This window comes from Tenrec ecaudatus, chromosome 14, assembly GCF_050624435.1.
Source record: "Tenrec ecaudatus isolate mTenEca1 chromosome 14, mTenEca1.hap1, whole genome shotgun sequence".
Taxonomy (NCBI): Eukaryota; Metazoa; Chordata; class Mammalia; order Afrosoricida; family Tenrecidae; genus Tenrec; species Tenrec ecaudatus.
Window position 1 is genome coordinate 31,347,924 of NC_134543.1, and position 19,045 is coordinate 31,366,968.

At 60.1% G+C, this 19,045-nt stretch overlaps 1 protein-coding gene across 1 annotated transcript in view; it reads right to left on the reverse strand.

Annotated features, from left to right (window-relative positions):
* PAPLN (papilin, proteoglycan like sulfated glycoprotein) overlaps positions 1–16,344 on the reverse strand; it is a 44,344-nt gene extending 28,000 nt beyond the window's left edge. Inside the window, exons 1-14 of the mRNA XM_075531253.1 lie at positions 16,291–16,344; positions 12,123–12,140; positions 10,182–10,300; positions 8,618–8,678; positions 8,373–8,475; positions 6,190–6,320; positions 5,640–5,763; positions 5,186–5,266; positions 4,052–4,224; positions 3,784–3,907; positions 3,244–3,370; positions 2,168–2,375; positions 1,571–1,747; positions 1,249–1,390 (exon numbers count right to left, since the gene is read on the reverse strand). Coding sequence (XP_075387368.1) covers positions 1,249–1,390; positions 1,571–1,747; positions 2,168–2,375; positions 3,244–3,370; positions 3,784–3,907; positions 4,052–4,224; positions 5,186–5,266; positions 5,640–5,763; positions 6,190–6,320; positions 8,373–8,475; positions 8,618–8,678; positions 10,182–10,300; positions 12,123–12,140; positions 16,291–16,344 — 1,642 coding nt within the window. The remainder of the gene's footprint in view (positions 1–1,248; positions 1,391–1,570; positions 1,748–2,167; positions 2,376–3,243; positions 3,371–3,783; positions 3,908–4,051; positions 4,225–5,185; positions 5,267–5,639; positions 5,764–6,189; positions 6,321–8,372; positions 8,476–8,617; positions 8,679–10,181; positions 10,301–12,122; positions 12,141–16,290) is intronic.
* Between the last annotated feature and the right edge of the window lie 2,701 nt (positions 16,345–19,045).

A 19,045-nucleotide genomic window follows, 5' to 3' on the forward strand; every position in this document is an offset into this window, starting at 1 on the left:
GGGGGAGAGAGCGGCGGTGGGGGGGGAGAGAGCGGCGGTGGGGGGGAGAGAGCGGCGGTGGGGGGGAGAGAGCGGCGGTGGGGGGGAGAGAGCGGCGGTGGGGGGGAGAGAGCGGCGGTGGGGGGGAGAGAGCGGCGGTGGGGGGGAGAGAGCGGCGGTGGGGGGAGAGAGCGGCGGTGGGGGGGAGAGAGCGGCGGTGGGGGGAGAGAGCGGCGGTGGGGGGGAGAGAGCGGCGGTGGGGGGAGAGAGCGGCGGTGGGGGGGAGAGAGCGGCGGTGGGGGGGAGAGAGCGGCGGTGGGGGGAGAGAGCGGCGGTGGGGGGGAGAGAGCGGCGGTGGGGGGGAGAGAGCGGCGGTGGGGGGGAGAGAGCGGCGGTGGGGGGGAGAGAGCGGCGGTGGGGGGGAGAGAGCGGCGGTGGGGGGGAGAGCGGCGGTGGGGGGAGAGCGGCGGTGGGGGGGAGAGCGGCGGTGGGGGAGAGAGCGGCGGTGGGGGAGAGAGCGGCGGTGGGGGAGAGAGCGGCGGTGGGGGAGAGAGCGGCGGGGGGGGAGAGAGAGAGCGGCGGGGGGGGAGAGAGCGGCGGGGGGGGGGAGAGCGCGGCGGGGGGGGGGAGAGCGCGGCGGGGGGGGGGGAGAGCGCGGCGGGGGGGGGGAGAGCGCGGCGGGGGGGGGGGAGAGCGGCGGGGGGGGGGAGAGAGCGGCGGGGGGGGGGAGAGAGCGGCGGGGGGGGGAGAGCGGCGGGGGGGGGGAGAGAGCGGCGGGGGGGGGGAGAGCGGCGGGGGGGGGGAGAGAGCGGCGGGGGGGGGAGAGCGGCGGGGGGGGAGAGAGCGGCGGGGGGGGAGAGAGCGGCGGGGGGGGAGAGCAGCGGGGGGGGGGGAGAGAGAGCGGCGGGGGGGGGAGAGAGAGCGGCGGGGGGGGGGAGAGAGCGGCGGGGGGGGGGAGAGACAGCGGCGGGGGGGGGGGGGAGAGACAGCGGCGGGGGGGGGGGGGGGAGAGGCAGCGGCGGTGGGCGGAGAGGCAGCGGCGGTGGGCGGAGAGGCAGCGGCGGTGGGCGGAGAGGCAGCGGCGGTGGGCGGAGAGGCAGCGGCGGTGGGCGGAGAGGCAGCGGCGGTGGGCGGAGAGGCAGCGGCGGTGGGCGGAGAGACAGCGGCGGTGGGCGGAGAGACAGCGGCGGTGGGCGGAGAGACAGCGGCGGTGGGCGGAGAGAAAGGTCAGGGGAGGGGGAAAGAGCCAACCCCGCCCCAGGTGCTCACCTTGAGGAGGGCGGCAGGGCTGGCTGTGACAGCGCTCGGAGTCCGTGGGCCTGGGCAGTGGCAGGCTCTCACAGTGGCTGGGTGGCCCCAGGGCACAGCGGACCCGCCGCTCCCGAGTGCCCGAGCCGCAGCTCTTGGAGCACTGGGAAGGCGAGAAGACACATGCAGAGAGAGAAGCTCTGGAGGCTGGGCTGGGACTGCCCACCAGGAAGGCAAAAGGGGGCGCTGAGACCCACTTCCATCATGTCCGCCCCACACAGGCAGGCCGGACAGCAGGTGTGGGGGGGGTATGAGGGGCATGAGGGGCATGGGGCACACTCACTGGACTCCAAGGGCCAATCTGCCAGGCCTGGTAACCAAGGGGACAGTCATCGCGCACACAGCGTTCCGTGAGAGGCGGCTGGTCCGAGGGGCATGCTGTAGCCTGCAGCACAGACCCCTCGTCCCCCCGGCAGGTCACGGCCCGTCTCCGGACGCCAGAGCCGCAGCTGACTGAACACTGCAAGGACCCAATTATCAGTGGGAACTTTCCCTACCCACAGGAGTCACCCCCGAGGGACAGGTTAGGCACGGAGGGTGGGCAGCACCCTGCAGCCCTTATCTAGATCGCAGGCCCAGAGAGTCTGAGAGGGTCCCCTGAGGTCACCCAGCCTGAGCCATGACTCCTGAAGCCACCCCGAGTGCATGTCCACATGCCCTCCTGTGCCCCTTGAACGTGGGCGGGCGCTGGAAGCCGTGGAAACTGCTGGCCCCTCACCCTGCCACCCATGCCACAGGCTCAGCTTCACTCTACTGTCCTGGAGCCCAGGAGGAGCACCAGTACTGGACCAGGAGCCCAGGGACCTCCTCCTAGCCCTGCCCCAAACCTGGCTCCTGCTCTCTGCCCAGCCACATGCCAGCCTGGTCACCTCGGCCTCACCTCCCCCCAGGGCTCGGAATGCCAGGCTGTGCAGCGCCGGAGGTTGCAGGCCTGCGTGGCAGGGGGCTTCCCGGGCAGGCCTGCGCACTCAGCCTCGTTGATGGCCTCCTGGTCGCCTGTGCCACTGACGGAGACGCAGTAGACGGAGCGGGACTGGGTGCCGCCCCCACAGGAAGCTGAGCAGGGGGTCCATGGCCCCGTTTTCCAGCTGGTAAGGAGAATCCGGTGAGGGGGGCAGAGGCCATCCTGACCAGCAGTTCCCTCACACACAAGGCATGCATGAAGCCCAGCACCCCCACCCCTGCCCAGTCTGTCCCCTCAACACTCAGACCTGGGCAGGAAAGAGCCCTGCAGGGCAAGGACAAGGCCAGGTGCTCCTCCGCACCACCCGACACCTCCCCTCCCCCTCATCAGGCCCCCCACTCCCAGTCCAACAGCATGCCCTTTGGACAGCTGGGCCTGGCTATTGAGGTGGGCATCCCCTGGGGGTGTGCTCACCCTGCGGCCATGGCCTAGCCTGCAGCGGGCCCTACGGCCAGAGGAAAAGGCAGTCTCCCTGCACCATGCAAAGCCAGAGCCACCACCATTCCACGACTAGCTGCCACCAAGGCACGCAGGGGGCACTGCCCAGGCCTGCAGATTACCTGGTCCTGCACATACGCTGGGCCCCCAAGAGGTGCCACGCTCCCGGTCGGTGCACATAAGAGGTCCTTTGCGTGCCAACATAGGTAAGGCCGATGCCAACAAGATCCCGGGTCTGCCAGCTCAGACAGGCCCCCAGCACCTTTCCTGGCCTCTCCAGCCCCAGCCCTGGCCCTGGCATCCCAGGCACTAAGCACAAATACCCCTCCCAGAAAACACAGCCCCGAGACTAGGGATCAAGCCTGGGACAGGGGCTCAAGCCCTGAGCTTCCCCCACCACCCCGTGTAAGCGCATATCCTCCCACAGCCTCTCCGCTCCCCCACCCCACCCCAACCTTGGCTCTACACCTGAACAGCTCCAGGGCCCCAGGCCCTTCCCTTGCAGGTCCATGGCACCCCCCTCCATGGTGGGGCAGGGCTGGCAAGGGCCTCACCGCTTGGTCTGTGGGCAGGGTTGCAGGCTGCAAGTACGGCGGGTAGCCGGTCTGGGCTGGCGCTGGCACAGGTGGTCAGGGTAGACCTCGTTGTCGCTGGTGCAGACCACAAGTCGGGTCTGATGACCTGTGTGGGCCCGGCACAGCGGGCAGCCGGCCAGCCAGAGAGCATTCACCACCTCCGCCTGTGCCAGACACCCCTACACTGCCCCCAGTGACCCCTGGAGCAGGCACCTGAGCCCTCCAATCCACAGATGAAGAAATAATGCTGTGAGAGAAAGAGAGCCCTACTTGGACACCTGGCCCCCCACCCATCTTGCTCCCACAGGTGAGTTCTATCTCCCTGAGCCGGCACCCCACTGGGCCTTCTGGAGATCAAAGTCCAGGGGCCGTCCTCAGGACCCCACCCCCAAGGTGCCTGTGGGTAGCAATCCCCATTGACTTGTCCACCCCCACCACCACCCCCCACTGTGACTTGCCCTGTCCACCGAGTCTCTCACACAAACTGGACACACAGTAGAGTGGGCGGGCGGCCCTCACCTCCTCCACACTCGGCGCTGCAGTCGCCCCAGGAGCCGTGGCTCCAGCTGAAGCCGACCTCGGGGATGTCCAGGGGCAGGTAGTACTCATAGTGCACGCCCGGGTTGGCCTCCTGGCTGATGACCTGGACAGGGATCCTTGTTGAGGTCTGCAGCCAGCTGGGTGCCCCTCCCTCATCCCACAGCCCCTCCAATGCCAGGCTCAGACTCCCAGGAACCCCCCAGACCTTGGGGAGCACAGGCTCCCATGTCCCTGCAGCCCAGCTGACCTCAATGACCAGGGGCTCCGAGGTGGGGCCTCGGGCATGGAGGCGCTCGGGGGCCTGGTCGCCCTCAGCGCCACGCTCGTACTGCAGGATGGTGCTGGCTACAGGCAGGGCGCCGGCGGCCTCAATGGTCCAGTGCCCATTGAGGTAGTATTCACCACGGATGCTCTTCACCGCTGTGCGGGCGTGGGACAGGCCTCGTCAGTGGGACAGGCCTCGTCAGTGGGACAGGCCTCGTCAGTGGGACAGGCCTCGTCAGTGGGACAGGCCTCGTCAGTGGGACAGGCCTCGTCAGTGGGACAGGCCTCGTCAGTGGGACAGGCCTCGTCAGTGGGACAGGCCTCGTCAGTGGGACAGGCCTCGTCAGTGGGACAGGCCTCGTCAGTGGGACAGGCCTCGTCAGTGGGACAGGCCTCGTCAGTGGGACAGGCCTCGTCAGTGGGACAGGCCTCGTCAGTGGGACAGGCCTCGTCAGTGGGACAGGCCTCGTCAGTGGGACAGGCCTCGTCAGTGGGACAGGCCTCGTCAGTGGGACAGGCCTCGTCAGTGGGACAGGCCTCGTCAGTGGGACAGGCCTCGTCAGTGGGACAGGCCTCGTCAGTGGGACAGGCCTCGTCAGTGGGACAGGCCTCGTCAGTGGGACAGGCCTCGTCAGTGGGACAGGCCTCGTCAGTGGGACAGGCCTCGTCAGTGGGACAGGCCTCGTCAGTGGGACAGGCCTCGTCAGTGGGACAGGCCTCGTCAGTGGGACAGGCCTCGTCAGTGGGACAGGCCTCGTCAGTGGGACAGGCCTCGTCAGTGGGACAGGCCTCGTCAGTGGGACAGGCCTCGTCAGTGGGACAGGCCTCGTCAGTGGGACAGGCCTCGTCAGTGGGACAGGCCTCGTCAGTGGGACAGGCCTCGTCAGTGGGACAGGCCTCGTCAGTGGGACAGGCCTCGTCAGTGGGACAGGCCTCGTCAGTGGGACAGGCCTCGTCAGTGGGACAGGCCTCGTCAGTGGGACAGGCCTCGTCAGTGGGACAGGCCTCGTCAGTGGGACAGGCCTCGTCAGTGGGACAGGCCTCGTCAGTGGGACAGGCCTCGTCAGTGGGACAGGCAGGATGCACCAGGCCGCCGCAGCCCCGCACGGGCGCTCACCCAGGAAATTTCTGCTGGCAGCAGCCTCTTCAATGTGGATACTGGTGGCCCCCATGGGGATGATGAGGACTTGGTTGTAGCCTAAAGGAGACAGGAATGGGGTGCTCACCAAGCGCTCCTTCCCCCCACAGAGTGGGGCAGCGCAGACTGGGGTCAGGGCGAGGAGACGAACAGGAGGAGCGGCCGGGCCACTGGGAGAACAGCATGTCCAAGGCTGCAGAGACTGCAGACTGTGGGGGTGGGGGTGGGGGTGTGCAGGAGCATGGAGAGCAGCCCCTAGGTGGTATCAGTGAGCGGTTGAGTGGGCAGTGGAGCAGAGGCTCTTGGGAAAGAGACCCCCATGGCAGATCGGGCACCAGCCTCACATTCTGGGTGCTATGGAGGTGCTGGGGGGGCCTGTGAGTGGAGAAGAGAGGGCACCAGAGCTGTCAGCACCTCCCCCAATGCGACCCACCTCTGCGGAGGTCACTGGCCTCAAAGGTGCCTGTGACCGGGGAACAGGTCGTGCCGTCACCCCCACACCGCAGACACTTGTCCTCCTGCTTCTGTGAATCTAGCTTGTGGTCACAGCCGACAACCTGCCAGGCCAAGGTGAGGGCCAATGTTACATGCGGCCTTTGACACCGGGGAGGAACTCCCCGACCGACCCCGGCTCTGCAGCCAAGCCGCCCAGCCGACGTTCCCTGGGCAACGGGTTTCAGTTCCTGAGGGAATTCAAACAAGTAGATCTCATGCTCTCAGGATGGAGGGGCACCCCATGCTCAGCCTTACAAAGCCTGCCTCCCGCACCCAGGCTTTGTCTCCTCTGTTCCCAAGTGCAACCTGAGGGTGGCCCAGCATGACCCGCTGGAGCCTCCTCTCCGGGCCCCAAGCACATGACTGAAACTGCTGTCAACTTCGTCTGTCCAGGGCTGGGTGTGTGCCTCACCAACACGGGGGGGGGGGGGGGGAAGGAGGGGGGAAAGGATTGAGAGAGCAGGGGAGGCGCAAGAGACAAGACTCACCCGGCAGCTGCCGTCCACACAGACGTCCCGTGTGCCAGGCTCACAGGGGGTCCCATCCACCACGGCCTCCTTGTGCTGGTAGTAGAAGTTCTCCCCCTTGGGGATGCAGTTCAGTGCGCACCTGTGTGGCGCTGGAGCGGGCGAGGGGCGAGAGGCGAGAGGCGAGCTCCCAAAGTCTAATCACCACCCTCCCCAGGACCACAGCCTATCTTAGCAACAGCTGAGCGGGGACTGCCAGGCCGGCCGAGATCAGAGATCAGAGCGGCAGCTGGGAGAGAAACGCCTGGAAGCAGCCCTCAGTGACTCAGGCTCTCACCTGCTTTCCCGGAGAGGGAAGAGAATGTCCCGGTCCAAGAAAACCCCAAGCCAGGAGAGAGCTATCCCCTTGCAGAGGTCGGTCTACCTCAGCATTGGCATGGCCGCCCAAGTATGAACAAGAAGCCCTGCTGGTGCAGCGGGTTAAACGTTGGGCCAATGACCACGACGGTCAGGGGTTCAAACCTACCAGCCCCTTCTCAGAGGGAAAGCTAAGGCTGCCTGCGTCTGTCAAGACCGACAGCCTCAGAAACCTGAAGCCGATGTGCTACTCTGGCCTAGAGGGCCACTGTGGGTAGGAATGGACCCCGAGGCAGTGGGTTTTGGGGTGTACTCTGTAAGGAAATTGTCCATCCATGGAATACCGCATGGTGGTGATGCAGTTACAAAGAGGAAATGAAACCCGGACAGTTCTGTGGGGAAATGCTTTTCAGCACACAGTGCAAAGTGTTACTACATAGCAATTAACTCACTGCCATCATAGCGACCCTATTGATTGGACCAGGTAGAGCTGCCCCCCCTCCCCGCCCCCGTGGACTTCTGAGATGAACTCTAGAAGTAGAATGCCTAGTCTTTCTCCCAAGGAGCAGCTGGTGGTTTGAACTGTTGACCTTGCTGTTAGCAGCCCAATTGGCAATCACTGCACCACCAGGGCTCCCGGTGGACAGTAATTACGACTATGTAAACAGTGGCCCTGTGAAAACGGTGGGATTAGGGTCATTTGGGGTTTTTACTTTACATTTATCCATGTTGCATGCACATAGTTTTGAAACAGACAAAGTGTCAACAACATTCCGTTCCCCTCCACATGGGCTTTCCTCTCCCCTACTCCCCCTTCCAGTGCTGCCTCTGGTTCCTTTTCTTCTAAAAATCAGATGCACTTCGAGTTGTCAACAGATGCCAGGCTTGGGATCGAGGCACAGGGACTGTCGGGGGACCTGGTGTGGGACCATCCCAGGAGCACAGGACAGTCACTCATCAGCGACCCGGAGGCCCCGTGTGTGAGCGGTGGAGACTGATACTCGGAAGGATTATCCTGGCTTCTGGCCCTTACATATGCATTAGTGTTTTTCGCTTTTGAACGATAGTTTCCTAAGGAGGAATGACCTCTATCTCCTCAAAGTCAACATCAAAGGGCATCTGCTGAGGCCCCAGGCATTCAGAGTAAATTCGAGCTTGCTATATTATATATCCCCTTTCTTAAGCCCCCAAACCAAACTCACTGCCAGTGACTAGATGCCGACTTAGAGACAAAACTACCTGAGGTTCCAAGACTAACCGTTCACTGGAGTAGCAAGGCCCGTCTTTCTCCCTGGGAGCGGCTGGTGGATTTGAACTACAGACCTTGGGGATTGCTGCCCAACAGGAAACCACTGTGCCGCCAGGGCTCCCTGGCGCCCTCGTGGGGTAGAAGTGCTTCAGATAATAACCACTGGTGTTGAGTAGGCCGCTCGCCATGACCCTCGATAAACTGCGCTGGGCTGAGAGGCGGTGTATCTTTACAGAATCCGATTGTCTCATCCCGCTCCCAAAGCTCGGTTAGAAGATTCGAACCTCTGGACTTACTGGTTAGCAGCCAAGCACTTTAACCGCTGCGCTACTGGGCTCCTACACCTAAAATCAGAGTCTCAACAAAAACGGGCTCCGTGTGGTAACATGCCGGGCACAGCTGTTTGAAATATATGTACGGTGTAGGGAAACCAAACGGAGTGCAAAGGGTCCCACGTGACCATCACTGTGGTGCCATGGGCGTTGATATATAGTCCTTCATTCATTTGACAAACAAAACACGTAAATGCGATTCCAGAAAGAAGCGGCCCGAGCTGGCAGAGGCCGGAGCCTGCAGGCAGCAGGGGCACCGCGCTCACCCCCGTAGTAGGGCAGCCACTTGTAGCGCCGTCCCTGGAACTCTGTGCCATCGAACTCTGCACACTGTTCGGCCCGGAAGTCGCGGGCGCCCTCCGGGCAGCTCTGCGGGAGACGGCGGGGGTGGGGTGGGGGACTGCATGAGGTGGGATCCCCCTCCCTCCTTCTCAGCTGCTCCGGGGGAGGTGGGAGGACCCCCCTCAGCCATTTAAAGCTGTGCTGGGAGGCTGGGCCACACGCATGTCACCTCTGTGTTGCAGGTGCGGTGGGTCCGGACGGGGCCTACGCAGCTGGCGCCTCCATCTTGCCTGTAGGAACCGAGACGGGGAGGGAGGAGGAGAACAGCTTGCCACCTCCCGCTACAAAGCAGCCCCTCCCATCCACCCTGTGGGCCACCCTGACGGGGCGGGGCAGGGGGGGGGGTAGGGCATTCAAAAAAAATCTTTGTTGTTAGGTGGTTCCATCCTGTGGCATTCCTAGTCATGCCCAAAACCCACCGCAAGGAGCCGATGCCAACTCATAACGACCCTATGGGTCAGTTCTGCCCCTGTGGGTTCTCAGACTAACTGGTTACTGCAGTAGACAGCATAACGTACCACCACCACCCCCACCCCCTGCCCCCAGCCTTCTCTTGCAGAAAGGTTGGTGGTTTGACACGGCTGACCTCGGAGTTAGCAGCCCAGTGGTAACCATTCCCCCACCAGACTCCTTGGGGCCGGCGCATAGGCTTTCCTGGGAAGAAGTCCTGGAGGTACCATGGTTAAACGAAAGGCTGGTCGTTGGGGCCCGCTCTGCAGAGGAAAGACCCACCTGACCCCATACATCACAGCCCCTGCGGGGACTTTCTAATGTCGCAGTCAGCTGCTGGTCTTAACGAGAGCCTATTGTCAGCGGCTGGTTGGGCTCCCACCTGACCCTTCAACGGGCAGCCTAGCATGTTGCCATGTCTACACCAGTGCTCCTTTAAATCCTTCCAACCCCACTGCCCGCAATCCAATTCTGACTCCTAACAACCCAAGAGACAGACAGAACCAACAGCAGGATGTCCAAGGCTGTAAAGCTCGACCAGCGCAGCCAGCCTTAGCTGCCGGGGTTCGCGGCCCATCAAGGAGATTCTAACACACGGCAACCATGTTTGGAATAGGGTTTGTATGGAGTTTCTGAGACGACATCTCAGCAGTCCATTGCCAAACCCAGCGCCAACCTCCTCGCGTTTCTTTCTGGGTCGGGGACCCAAAGTTCAACTAACAGAGAATTTGCTTAACTCCAAACCGCTTCCAGAGAAGACTCAAATGCTGCCTGTCCTGAGAGAGAAGATGCTACACATACCCACCGCGTGAGGTTATTCTGCACCTGAGCCGGCCAGCGCTGTCTCTTCTCCTCCTTACAGGACCTCCTGAGCAACGTGTCACCACGCCTCCCGCCAGCTGGGCCCATCTATCACCCCTTTATCACCCACCTCCTCCCTAGTCGCTGGCAGGCAGGGCACACAGGTGCTCAACGAGCCCTCCCCCACCTGACAGGCTGAGGGTCAAGAACCCACGTGCAGGCGTTAAAAGTGTCAGCTGAAGAGGATCTATTCCGCCCCCAAGAACGTCCCACCCCTTCCCTGTTCCAGGCACCGCAGAGGGCGATGAGTGAAACCGAAACAAGGCGAATCGTGAAAACCCACGTGTTCGCACCGGGAAAGGGTCTTAGTTCAAAAGCTTCCAGAAGGAACCTGTTGCCTTGGTGGTGTCAGCCTGTGTGGCCAATGACACCTGATCTGACCCAGGGGTCAGCTCCTTGTGACCCATTTGAACTTCCCCTACCTGTGGGAGAAGCAGGGGCGCTCCCGGAAGCTGATGCCCCCTCCGCAGGTCCGGCTGCAGGGGCTCCACTCGCCCCAGGGGCCCCACACTGTGCTCTGCCGCCTGGGCCGCCTCTCCTTCTGGGCCTGGAGGAGAATTGGTCAGCATCACTGCTTCCACCCAGCCCCGGCTGGGGGCACCACGGCCCTCAACGTCATCCAAGGGTCACCAATCAGGCTTGTACCGCACAGGATCCTGGGACTCCCCACTCAGAGTCTGCCCTCCAGAACACATTCATTTCCAGACTATAGGCCTGTCCCCAAAGAGCTGAGGCACCTGGGGAAAGTCTAAAGTTCCAGGGGCCACCTGCAGCCAGAGGCAGTTAGAGGGCCCAAGCATTTGGAGACCAACATTGCTACAGGGGAGGGAGGCCACTTAGGGCACCCCCACTCCATCCCCCCCCCCCCAGAGAATGCCCGAGTCCCAGAGGAGAGCCGGGCCCTGTCTCTCAGGTTACATACAGGCTGCTGCGGGACTGAGTAAATCGCCTGCCTTGCTGCGAGCAGCCACCCCTGCACTAGCTCCTGTGCTCCTGCTGTCTGCCAGGCTCCGTGGACGAAAGATTAAGGCGGAGGCCAAGAATTTCTCCCCTGAAGAGACCTGACTGGTGCGGAGTCTGAGCATAAAGATGCGGCAAGCATGCTCCAGGCGAAAGCCCTTCCAGTATCAAAGGGCATGGAATATGAAAGGGGGCAGGAAGAACGGGCATTCACGGGTGGCCAGGGCTTCCTCCGTCTACACAGGGGAGTTGCCCGTGGGCAGCCCCACGCGTCACCAGGGCCGTCTGCTGTGGAGCAGCACACGGGAACGTTGCAGCACTTGCTTTGCCCTGTGGTGACCTCACTTCCGGAGTTTGTCACAGCTCTAGCCTGTTAAACGAGGCACCTGATCTAATTACTGGGCGGGGGCGAGGGTCATGGTCACTTCCTTCCAACCTGTGGCAATACATCTGACTACACAACATCAAACGCGTGTTGCCCAGGTCAGTGCGGCTGCGTCAGTAAGCTCTGATTTAAATCAAAGGCTTGAGCAGCTACCTCCGGGGAGGGTCCTTCAAAGATAGCCTGCCCCCTTTCCTTCTTGCGGCTGCATTACTTCCTGCCAGCTGGGCAGTGGGAGTGATGGCTGGAGTTGGAGCAGCCTTCTAGACCAGGCGGTAACTTGAAGACAACGAAGCAAATCCTCAAGTCTGGAAGGCAGGCATGGGAGACAGGATTTCTGTGGACTTCCCACCTAAGGGTGTTGCATAAGGGATCAATCAAGAAGTCCTGTGATTGATTCAGGGCTTTCTCACGAGATTAGGGTCTGAACTAAGTCCTTTCCATTTCCTGCCAGGAAGCTCTGACACCTTGCAGCTGGTACCAGCAGCACATTCTCTCTCCTTTCAGAACAAGCTGATGAATCCTGTTACCTGGATAGGAAGACGGAGGCCCTCACACAGAGCCAGGGGGAGGCAATGGCAGGTTGGAGTTACCTCCTGTCTCCGCTCTTAGTCAAAGGACGCCGGGAGGAGAAGAGCTAAGGACAGGCAGGCGTCAGGCTGGACTGCACACTTTACCAGGAGGCGAAGGTGTCACCAACAATCTCTTGGAAGAATCACTCCCCTTTTCCAGGGAAAGAACTCAAGTCCTAAAATGGAAAAGCAAGCTCTCCCTCCCACTGTCTGCCAGGAGCCACCTCTTGGGACTCGGGCGAGGAGGAGCGAGGCTTCCTCGCCCCCCCAGGTTGGGCAGGGCTTGTTTCCGACAGTGACGGCACGTGCCTGGTTGTTCTTGTATAAGCCCTGGATTGGAACAAACCACTCCAAACTCGCTGAGCCAGCACAAAGCACAGGAGGAAGGTGGCCAGTGCAAAGGTCTTAGTTTCCACTTTCTAGAATCATCTACTCCATCCCCTTCAAACTGGGGCCAAAGCTCCAAGCTGTGGGAAACCAGTGAACCGGAATATTGACAGTCTCTCACCAAAATTTAAACTGAAATGTACTTGGTCTGCTTTCTATTTTTGAAAAGAAATGGGGTGTGTGAGGGGTGAGGAGTGGCTCTCCTAAAGACAACCAACAATCAGGCTTGGATTCCAGGGTCCCGCACCCCAAATCTCATCACATATTTAGGGAACAGCCCTCAAGGGGTGGGGCCTCGTTACTAAATAGCCACTGACCAAGGTCTGCTGAGGTATCAGTCTCCACTCCTGGGGCACAGGGTGAGTCTCCCCACACCCACTCTTCCTCAGGTCTGCCCTGGGCTTACTGGTATGGTCCAGGCCACAAGGCACCCCCCTGTCCCTGAGCCGTTTTGTGGCCATGAGTGGAGGGGTGGGGAGGAGACCCAGCCTGCTCACGGGGCCTTACAAACATCTCGTTTCACGTGCCTGGCACTGTGACCCAAGCATCCTCTTGCTGGGGCCACCCAACAGGGGAGCTTGGCCTACCTGACCCTGATTGCTGCCCACTATACCACACTGTCCGGACAAGACAACATTCCATCGAGTTTCCCTGTAATTACCAGGACCATGAAGGGTACCCATTGTGTGCGAAAGACATAAGGAGCGGGTCCGTCCCAACCTCAGCTGGGCCTGTCCTCACCTGCCTCTTTCTGCTTTCAGTTTGCACATGAGAGAGAACAAAACACCCCATCCTACCCCTTGTCCTGCAGCCCCCACCTGGAGTAACTCGGGGCCTCCTTTCCAGCTTAAGCTGTTCCCAGTGGACTCACGCAATGTGCGTGGCTGGGTGCAGGGGTCCACGCAGTGGGACCTCCTAGGCCAATCTCCGGAAGCATCGCCCTGGCAAGGCTGCCAGTCAGGGGGCATGCCTTTGCTTTGTGATCTCGTTAATCACCCCTCCATTCTGTCCTGTCATCAGAAAGGTTTCCAAGAGGTGTTGTCCACCCAGCTGGGGCTCTTGCCCCACTGAGAACCAGTAACAGGAACCAAGAAACAGAAACGGAACCCGAAAGGTGGCTGACTGGGAACATGGGCCATACTACCTCCCCCCCCCCCCCCCCGGCAGGGCCCCAGGGGGGGGGGGCGGGACACAGGCGACCTCTCAACCCAAGCTTTGCCAGGCGCACGGAGAAGTCTCAAGGTGTTTGAAAAGAACAAAGGATCTCACAGGACCCAGGGGCTTTGCAGGCAGCGGTTGCAGGACAAACCCGTGGCCCTGTAACCTGCAGATTAAAGCGGCCTGAGACTGTGAATTGTAGGGCCGTGAGATCTCATCCCAGGATCTCCACACTCTCGAGGCGCAGTAGTCAGCAGCTGGGTAGTGAGAGGCGGGGTGTGTAGCTAGGAACCTGGGAAAGGGGGCACTCAGGGCACCTGGGAAGGCAGCCGGGTGGGGATGTGAGGAAGAGTCCTGTACCCGCCCAAGGATCTCTGGGGAAGGTACAGCAGCCCTGGTCACCTGGCCCTCCTTGGTCCTTCTCATCCTTGTCCTAGACTCCCATTTCCACTGGTGGCATTTCCACAGCAGCAAACTGTGTTGGTCCTTTCTCTGGTCCTTCCTCTCTCCCTCCTACCTGCCTCTCAGAAAGGTGGGCAGAACTGTGGGTCTCCCGTGGGAGAACACTCCCAGAGCATGGAGTTTGCCTTTGTGGCTTCTATTTTTTGCCAGTGCTCAGAGAAGCCCCCATTTCTGCAGACCCTCACCTTGCCAGAAGTTGGTCCTTAGTGACCTAGGGTTGTGGGCTATAGACTGGGACTTTCGACTGTCCCTTTGAGGCCCACAGCATCCTTTGTAGACCACCCAGAAGGATTTGATGTGAAAGCCCCCCTCAGTGACCTGGGCTTTACCACCTGCAGCAGATTTAAGGAACTGACATGCTCCCTTGTACTTCAGGCTGAAATGCCCTAGTTTGAGAAGCAGATGTCTGCTCTCCTGCAGTCGTCATTGGACTTTGGTTCAAATCTCTTGCTTTGAGAATGTCTAATGAATGGTGACCCGGGACTACCATATATTTGCTATTTTTATGCCCTCCTTGCTTATGATATGTATTAATGTTAGGCATGGCTCTGCCTTTGTGAATGAGTGTTATTAAAAGTTCTGCCCGATCACCGACCCCCACTGTTTTTGTAAATAGTGTCTAGTCACTTAAGGGTTTAATCCGTACACATCAACATGTATTGTGATCTGATGCCGGCTATACTTGTATTCACTTTTCTCAACTGTGTGTTAAATTCTATACCGTTGGCTAAATTAATGACACTGTCCATAGAATTACCTTAGGCCTCAGGGAGGGAGTGGGGAGATGGTTTATAATGGTCTCTATTATAAAATCAGGATGATGTTTCTAAAGTGAACCCAAGATATACATGAACCACAGATCTATGAATGGATTGGGGCTTGCATGTAATTCTAGCCCCAGTCTAAGTACAATTAATGCTCATGTGGCCCTGCCCAATGCTCGCACCCCTCCCTCCCTTCAGTAAACTGTGCTGAAGAAAGCAGACGGCGACGGCTGTCAGAATCTCACCCGGAGTCTGAAGGGCTTGTCTTCAAACAAGCAGCCATCTACGTGAGGTGTCAACTAATTCTACATGAAAGAAGCACACCAGCCTATGTGGTGTCAAGGATTGGAAATAATAAATTCTAAATCCTTTCTAAATAAAATCAAATTGTATTTGATCACCTGGTCAGATACAGAAGGCTATGAGTGACAATGGAATCCCAAATTCCTTTGCAGAGTCCCCACCTGGGGACACCCCTCTGACCAGACAGCACTGCAACATCGAAGATGGCAGATGGCACTGGGGTAAAATGCAACACCACCTTATCATTTGATCTCCCTGAGCCCATTTTAAAGCTGTTTCGCTTTTTAATATTTTCTGCTTTTTTGTGTGTGGTTTTTTTTTAATCCTTTGAGGGTTGGGTTTTTTTATGCTGTGCCCAGTCATTCATGTTGGGTTTCTGTTTGTTCATTTGCTTGCTTCCTGTTCACGTTTCGTGTGATTTTCTGTCTGTGAAATCCAGGAGAGAGAGCTCTACACAGACAGTAACTGAATTGATCATTGTCTGGGGGCATGGCCGGAGGACAGGGGCAAACGAGCTACCAACAAGTGTAAGAAGAAGATATTCTGACACTGATTGTGGTGGTGGTCTCACAAGGCTTACGAGGATGCATCGTATGATATGGGAATGTATGCCAATAACACTATTTTTTAAAAGAAGCTGGTCCTGCAATCCAGAAGGCCCATGTCCTCCACGCCCATCAGATGTCCAGGGAGCCCTCCCTTCCTTTGGGCCCCCGTTAAAGAATGGCTCTTCTGCTTACCAGTTGGCCACCTGCGTCCATTCCTTATATTTGCACTAATACAATAACCACTGGCCACAGGTGGCGATTTAAACTTGAATTAAAAGCAAACAAACTCAGTCCCTCAGTTGCATTGGCCACATTTGAAGTCCTCGATGGCCATAGGACCCTAGTGGCTATCGGGCTGGACAGCACATTCCATCAGTTCAGGAAGTTCTGTTGGGCAGTCTTCCTCTAGATCTGTGTCTCTCAACCTTCCTCATGCCGCAACCCTTTAATACAGTTCCCCGTGTGGTGGTGACCCCCCAACCATAACATTATTTTCGTTGCTACTTCATCACTGTCGTTTTGCTACTGTTATGAATCAGGCGACCCGGTGAAAGGGTCGTTCCACCCACCGGTTGAGAACCTCTGCTGTAGGCCCAAGCACAGTCTGGCTAAGGGGGCAGCCATATTTGGTCCCATGCAGGTGTGGGGTAGGCCAGCTAGCCTTGCACTCTGGCTGGTCCCAACATCCCCTGCACCCCACACTTGGAACACTCACTGGGAGGGTGGTTCTTACAGCACCCACATTCTGGAGGGGGAGGAGGTAGGGGTTGCCATCCCTGCAGTTCAGGCCACCTTGACCGGGGCGGAGGCGCACCTCCTCCTACCCCATCTTGCCCAACACTGCTCTTCTGCTGGCTCCAGACTGCCATGGGCAACACCTCTCCAGCCCCACACCTTCTCCAAGGGCGTTCTCCAGATTCCCAGCCTGCCCAACCACCAGGGACGGCCAGTTCCTCACTTCCTCCTGCAGGTCCCCAGGGGTGCATCACACTCACCGAGAGTCCGAGCAGCGGGGTCAGCAGCAGGGGAGCTAGCAGAAGCAGCTGCATCTCCACCTGAGGGAGAGGCTGGAGTTAGAACAGTGGACCTGGGGGTAGGGGGCAGAGCACCACCCATCCTGAGTGGGTGTGTGTGTGTGTCACTCCTTCCCCTCTACCCAAGGTGACCAAGAGACCAGCAGAGAGGTGCGAGGTAACGCCATGGTGCACAGTGGAGGGTGGCACATGTGGGCACCACACCAGCTGGGCATCTCGCACAGGGTATGGAAAAAAGGCAGTTCAGAAACAACTGGCAGAAGGACAATTCAAAATATGCCTTTGGTTGAAAACAGAGTTCAGATCAAAGTCATCAGATTCTCTGTGTCCCAAACTAGGGAAATGATTTCTTTCAAAATAGCCATTCTGTCAGCATTTACACCCTGCGCAGGGGAAGGGCCACTGTAGGCTCTGCCATCAGTGTGCTTGTAGGAAATGTGCAGTGCGCAGTGACTAGATGTGTCCTCCAGGGTTGGGTGCATTATGCAGTGTCTACATGCACATTGGTGTTCAGTGTCTGTCGTGTGTGCAAATCCAGTACTGTGCAATGTGCGTGCTCTTGAGTGTGTGCTTCTGCAGTCTGCACCTGGGAGGGGCGGGTGTCAGCTGATGTGGGTTCAGTGTGTATGAATGTGTACTCTGTGTGCATGCCGTCTTGTGGGAGAATGACTTAAACCAAGTGCACTGCTCAGTAACAAATTAGGTACACAAGCACGAACTTGTACATTTGAATGATAAAATCTGTCATTCTAATCGTGTTGTTCTTTGTGAATTTTTAAAAGCAGCACATGACTTCAGCTTACAAGAATAACACTGAGAAGGAAAGAAAAAAAAAACACAGCCTAAGTAAGCCAATTTCAGCAAAGTGCGTTATTTGGGAACAGACTCCTTAATTTGGCACGAAGGGTGAGTCATCTAGTCCTATAGCACAATCAAAGCAGAGCCTGCTGAGTGGGGCGGTGGAAGGCTGCTCCCCTTGCCAGGCCCCCAGAGGAGGATCCCGGAGCGGCAGGGAGCAGGCGCCAGCGCAGCAGCCCCAGCCCTTTAAGGCGGGCGAGCATGCCAAGGGAGACAGTGCAGGCAGGTGGGGACGCGAGGCTGGTTGAGCCCAGGTTGAGTATTACCACCCTCTGCTACCGTTGTCGCCGGCCCACGATGCCGTGTCTGCAATCCTGAGTCCCAACAGATGGAGACCTTCAATGTTTTCAACGCATGCGGTGGCCAGAAGAACCCCAACACTAAGTGCCTCTCTGACCCCACAGCCAGCCCTGGGTTTGGGCCGCCTTGCCTCCCCAAACAGGCCGGGCCGGGCCGCACAGGGCACGGCGAGGGGCTGGGGGGCTCCCGGGATTCTTCTGGGTCCCACCGGGTCTGAAGAGGGTGGGCGGGCCAGCTCTTGCCAGCGGGGGGCTTGCTGGGGACCCGCACCTGGGGGGAGGGGGTCCGCACTTCGAGCGCTGCAACCCCACCGCCCCCGGCGGGCATCTGCCCCGCCCCCCAAACACAAAACGAAGCCTTGGCCAGCGCACCCCGCCCCCGCCTGGAGAACGCGCCCCAGGATCCCCCACAGGTCCCAGGGGCCAGTTCCGGTTTTCCCGCGACAAGCGCAGGTGCGGCCGCGGTGGGGACGGTAAGGGGAGCGGCCCTTCCAGGAAGGGGTGCTGGTCTCCGGGGCCCCGCAGCAGGCGCGGTGATTCTTGCGCCCCCCACCCAGGAAGCCGGGCAGGGCGGCTGCCCGCTGGTCTCCGGCCCGACCCGGCGCCGTCCTACCTGGCTCGGAGCCGCTCGGTGGGCGCCTGCCTGCAGCGTGGAAGGCCCCGGGGCTGGACCTGCCCTCCCGCCGCCGTGTGGCTTCCGCCCCGCCCCTTCGCCCGCGCCCAGCCGGGCCGACACGTGCCGGGCGAGGAGGGCCTCGCGGTGACCGGCACGTCCAGCGCCTCCGCCCACGAGAGCCCGCGCCCAGCCCGGGCAGGTCCTGCACCCGGCGGGCCCTCTCAGCGCCCCTGCACGCCACACCCCTCTTTCCCCACCCTTGGGTCCTCTACTTCAGGCGCAGTTCCATGCTACCTCCCAGAGAGCTTTTTCCTTGCAAACTCCTACTCAAACTGCAAGACCCTGGTCAAACGGGACCGCTTCGGTGACCCCTTTCCGGCTGCGCCCAGGCACCGGTGGCTCTTCGCTGCCTTGTCCCCTCCGTCCCCGAGGCTTGTCGTTCTCAGATTCATCACCCCGCTCGCAGATTCAGCTGCGAAGTCCCTGCGGGCGGTTCCAAATCAAAACATCCGCAGGGGGCCCAGTGGGATGCTGGCGGCCGGCTCAGTGCGCCGCTGAAGTCCATTTCCGTCCCTGACTGGGCTTCCTCAGTGGACCTGGAACTTCCTCTGTCCCTGGGAAAACGGCCCTGGGCGGCACGCATGGGCGGGGTCTGGGGGTGGGGGTTGTGTCCCCCTCACCCCATCCTGGACCCGGCCTGACCTCCATTTGGTGGGAAGAGTCGGCAGTGGTGGGTTTCCGCGCCTTTCCACGCCCGCACCTCACCCCGGGCCACCCAAGACGCAGACAAACTGCACGCTCCATAAGGTAGCCGGTTCGTTTCCCACCTCCGACGGGAAGAGGGGAGCCAAAGCCATGCGGGCAGCGCTGGGGCGTTGCTGCGGATTCTGAGGCTCACGTGGAGCCTGGCTGGGGAAGGGGCGTGGAATGACCGCGAGTGTCT